Raw genomic sequence first — 5,349 nt, 5'->3', positions numbered from 1 at the left:
TGAGATTTCCTAAACAAACGACGCTGACTTTAGTTTTAAAATCTATATGACGCAGCGTGGAAGAGGTGCAGATCAGTGCTCGGTTATACGCTAAATATCAGCTCTGGAGCGAAGCTATATGAATAACGGTGAAATGCACAAGCGTGAAGTCTTTAGCTACATTTTCTTTCCAATATCATTCATAATAAATATGAAATATCTATCATGATGCAAAATAACTTGGTCACGAGTCTTTTTTAAAGGATCTTTATTTACAAATGCATTCATCTCCAGGTGCATCCACAGTACAAAACCAATTTACCTTGATTTTTTTTTTTTTAAAGCTTGTATAATTTCATATTATACTTACCAACACCATGCGTTCTGAAATTGCTATTAAATAAGTCAAATCCACCTTGGAATAAACTATAACTGCGTATTTATTTAAAAAAAATGTAAATCTTCCGCTTTAGAGTGACTTTGATGCGACCTTGAGATATGTGCGTTTTTTGTGACAATACAGAGGTCTAGCAACAAAAAAAGATAAACATTTAATTTACAACAGATATTATGCGTTTTGACACCATCAGACTGTTTCACACCCACAAACCTTTTTTCTTTTCTTTTTCTTTTTTTGCGGGCCTCATACGTAAACACTTCCTAGCGCCAAATACGCTGCGAAAAGTAGTTTCGCATTACTTCTTTAAACAGATTTACACAAAAAGGGGGGTAATTCAGACATTTGATTAAATAACAGCAATTAGGGGAAGGGCATGCAATCATGAGATATATTTTGCAGTGTTGACTATTGCTAATGTTTTTCACATCGTAAACGTGAACTTGACTGTTGCCTTCTACAATAAGGCTGCACTACATGCAAAGGCCGTCATACAAAAGACACAAAAACAAATGGTTCCACATTTCCGTTTAAGCTGGTCTCATATTTGCGCTGGATGAGAAACAAGTGGGTTTATAGACTGATTATCATCCGCCGGCTAAGACCAGTTTGGAAGCTGTGGCCTACGGCGCATTTGGAGAATCTTAAAGCCAAAAGTGACCCAGCATGCGTAAAAATCTACTCAGTCTCAGTCACCAATGCAAATTTATTTTTTGTATTTATTAGACTATACTACAAATATGCTGGAAGTTTTTGATGAAGGTATGATATATAACGTAACAGAAGCTGCGCATTTAAATTAAACTAAAACAAATGTATTTCCATGACCTTCACCAAAGTGCTTTAGTCGCCCAGACCTAACGACAGACACGACTGTAGACGCGAAACCCGGCCCACCAATTCCGTCCACCCACCTTTCCCACCTGTGCAGCTGATAAATGTTGAGATTCATTCATTCAAGAAAAGAAAAAAAACATCGGAATTTATTCCAGTCAGTGACTCCTCCAACACAACTGGAGGAATCAATTTAGCAACATGGAGTAATTTCTAAGATGAGTGCGGACGCAGAACGTTACATTATTGATGCTCAGGATCAAGTCCAAAGGTCATCAGTATGCAGAGAAAGCTTGCTCGCGCATCATCAGTCGTTTCTTCTTCATCCTCCGATTCTGAAACCAGATTTTCACCTGCTGGTCGCTCAGGTCAAGTCTGTCTGACAGCTCCTTGCGTTTCTGTCTGTTAATGAACTCGTTCATCATAAATTCATTCTCAAGTTCAGCTAGCTGCGGCTTCGAGTAGGGCTTTCTCTTTTTTCTTGTTTTCACTTGCGACGAGCACCACGGGGCACCTGAAGAGAGTAGAGGCGCAAACAAGATTTAAACTTTAACAGCACCTTCAGCCACAGTTAAATAAGGTGAAGGGAAATAAGTGGTCCCAAAGGCGCTGCTTATAGCGTGGCTAACGTCTTACATATTTTATTAAGATCATAAGAAAAAGAAGCCACATCTGCTGCGCTTATAGAAAAAAAGACTTGAAATTAGAATGACTCACACATACAAAGGACTCTACAAAGTTATTATGGGACATTTTAAATAGTATACATGGACCAAAAAAAATAAAAAATAAAATCATAGCCACATGTATACATTCCTGTTGTAATAACGTTATAAGAGATTAGTTATAGCCACAGAACCACACAGTGGCCACACAGAAACATAGATCATGCCCATATTGTTGCAAATTTGTGGTTTTATAGTAAAATAGCTAGCACTGCTGATAAAATAAGGAATCTGGCCTGAAGAATTATGTAACTACTTAACCTTGAGCAAAAGTCGTCCTGGAGCATGGGTTACTGGATAACGTGTGAATGGGATTCTCCTCCTGTTTGGGGCCGTTCACGTTCAGTGGACCTGCTGAATCCGGATCAAGCTGTGCCGCAGAACCGTGAGACCGGTTGTCCAGAGCTGAGTAACGGACGCCGTGATCCCCGGCGTAAACTTCATCTTGGCTGCCAGACTCCTCTGTCTTTTGGCTTGTGTCCTGAAAGCATCGAGGAGACTCCTCCAAATGTGTCTTGACGTGGCCGCTCGAGGAGTTTGTGTTTAAAGATACAGAATTGGACAAAAACGGCGGACAGTAGCCTCCAAAGGCGCGGCTCTGTGGTGGTGCCGCTGGCCCAGACGCGCACGAACTTGAGGAAGTCCACGGGAGCGTGCACACCTCTCTCCTATTGTAAGGGAGCTGATGCAGCCCGGGTATATGGGCTCCATTACCGCGCAAGTTGGAGAAATACAACGACTCAGGGGGAGCAAAATTTAACAGAGAACCAACATAGCCGGGATTTAAAGGATTCCGCTCACACATTTCCATGGAGCTTTCCTCGAACGCTTCTTGCAAGCGTTTTAGCAACTCCTGAAGAATAAAGGGAAGGTAATTGTTGATTTGTTAATACAGTGTCACGTGATATGTAAACTATGTTGTTCCGCCCCCACCCTTGCTTCCAATACAGCAAAGCAAAATACTCCTTGAGGAAATGTTTTGGTATTGGGCGGGTGGGCAATGAAATGGTTCCAACCAACCATTTAATCTTTGCAATTACTCAGAAAAAAAACTTAGAAATATGATTTTACACGATGATTTCAGTGCCACGAGCGGCTGCTGAACAGAACATGAGCACTTGGGATGCCACCGTGAAGCAGATATCAAGGATAACAAGTTGATTGTGTGGGCTGACTCATGCAGTAGCATGCAGTAGCATGTGCACATGGAAGCACTGAAATGCAAGATAGATAGATAGATAGATAGATAGATAGATAGATAGATAGATAGATAGCACGCCACTAACTTTGCGTTTTGCCTTTCATGTGACACAATGAAAGGCCCAGTAACCCTGACCATAATTCTAACTACCCTTTCACTGAAATTGCACGCAAAAACCTTAAATTGTGCAGACACCTGGCGTGCTGTATTTATACACAATGCCACTATATCAGGATAAACGGACATAAAGGGTCACATACCTTCAGTGCACGCAGGGCATTGTATTTAATATTTGATTGTAGCCCTGGTTTCCTCGTATAGCCTGCAAAATACCCTTTATTTGCGCTGGTAAAGAGCCAAGGTCTAAACACAGAAACAAAGTTACAACCGCATGATTGAAAATTCCCACTGACTTTTAGAGAAGTATTTTTTGTCTATTATTTTTATTTTCTATCTATTTATTTATTTATTTGACAAAACTTGCTCAAGAAACTTGAGGTAGGTAGATCTGAACACACCAGTTAAAGATCACCATAAAGCCACATATGAAACTCACTATAGAGTATTGCTGCCTTCATCTCTGTGTAAAATGTGCTGCGCTGTAACCCAACTGTACCAAAATAACACTGAGATTCTTGTAAAATGTTAGTACCTTTACATAAAATGGAAAATACTCCCGTCTGCTATCATTTTGTAGCACATTTGTTCTGGTAATATCAGGTGCTTGGCTAAATTTAGAACAACGTCAGTTTTGTTTGTAGTGTTCTGTATTTATTTATGATCGTACTGTTGGGATATGTGGGAATGTACTGTTGTGGGATACTTCAGCTACACGGTGTAATTGTGCGTTATACCAGCTTTCCTAATACACCCATAATATCTACCATATTATTACCATATTATTTTTCGAAAGGACGCCTGTAATTCATGGGGAGTACATTGCACTATTTTCTTTGGTATTACTGCATGTTTTATATTAATTATTTGTTTATTTTTTTTTCTTGGATACAGTATTCCCCTGAAATCGGTCTGACGTGAATTTGAGTTTTTTTTTTTTAAATGACACTGACGACATGGAGGATTTTATGGTTATGAATAAATAAACAAAACATCCCTAAAATGTAAAATAAACATTTAATCATGCTGAACCTGTCGCTGTGATTTTTTTATTTTCTTTTGTTTCAGGTTTTTTTGGATATGTCTGGAAATGTTTAGCATTAAAGCCAAAGCTTCTGAATGGATTAATCTGATACAAGATAAAAGAGAAAAGCTTTAATAAACCTGTAGTGTTTTGATTATGTGAGATGTTTCGGCTTTAATCCAATAGGTGGCAGCATAACATTATGCATATATAGCCTTTGTATCGTGTCATTACGTCCTTACTCTGACCATTGTAATGTTTTTACTGCGGTAGGAGCTTTGCTTATCTCCAGTAACCATTTGAGTCGTGTTTGGTTTCCTGTGCAAGAAGAAAAAAAAAGATTATCAGGAAAGGAACCATGAGATAATGTCTCCAGAGTCTACATCGTCATCAGTACCTAGGTATGCTAAATATAACAATCACATGAACTGATGTTTTACAAAGCCGATTTTAAGGGATTAAAATTATATGTGTTAGACTAAAAACAACGTTTTTTCAATTAATTAAAAGTCCAGTGACGCTGTTCCAAAGAGGGAAACGTTATAAAATCAGACGTTTTGGGGGCAGGGTTTGCAGTTTATACTTTTTCAGTTTTAAATTTCATAGTTTAAAAACTTTTAAAATATAGACTATGCGAAGTTTTAGATTTAAACTGTCGCAAATAACTTGTTGGCCTAATCTGTCAAATCTCAAACATATCGCACATATCATGAATGATTCGAAGTCATTTTGAACCTTCCTGCCACAATTTAGGCGCTGCAATCGGTTTTTGGCAAAGTGACCTTGATCCTTCTCAAACCTTCATTACAAACTTTCTTCACCCAGCTCAAAACTTGAAAAAATGACATTAAAAATGTCTTTTTCACAACATCTGGCCAAGACGGCTGCTCAAAATGCAACATAAACAGAGTTCTGTAAATATATTTGAAGTTATCAACAAGGTTCCGATTGATTGTAATGTGGAACACAGAGGAGATACTTATAGATACTTACAAAACAGGTTCTTTAATTTATATATAACCCCTTCTTTATCGATGTTAGAAATAAAACACACACAGACATCGGCAATCAC

At 38.5% G+C, this 5,349-nt stretch overlaps 1 protein-coding gene across 1 annotated transcript; it reads right to left on the bottom strand.

The window, feature by feature from the left end:
• Nucleotides 1–1,485: 1,485 nt before the first annotated feature.
• hoxd12a (homeobox D12a) lies at nt 1,486–2,746 on the bottom strand. The gene is made up of 2 exons (XM_063499384.1): nt 2,197–2,746; nt 1,486–1,724 (listed from the first exon to the last, which is right to left on the bottom strand). Exons 1-2 carry the CDS (start codon nt 2,744–2,746, stop codon nt 1,486–1,488), a joined length of 789 nt encoding a protein of 262 aa, XP_063355454.1.
• Nucleotides 2,747–5,349: the final 2,603 nt, after the last annotated feature.

This window comes from Pelmatolapia mariae, linkage group LG16_19, assembly GCF_036321145.2.
Source record: "Pelmatolapia mariae isolate MD_Pm_ZW linkage group LG16_19, Pm_UMD_F_2, whole genome shotgun sequence".
Taxonomy (NCBI): Eukaryota; Metazoa; Chordata; class Actinopteri; order Cichliformes; family Cichlidae; genus Pelmatolapia; species Pelmatolapia mariae.
The sequence above is the reverse complement of the archived record's forward strand: the minus strand, read 5'-3'. Positions and strand labels throughout refer to the sequence as shown.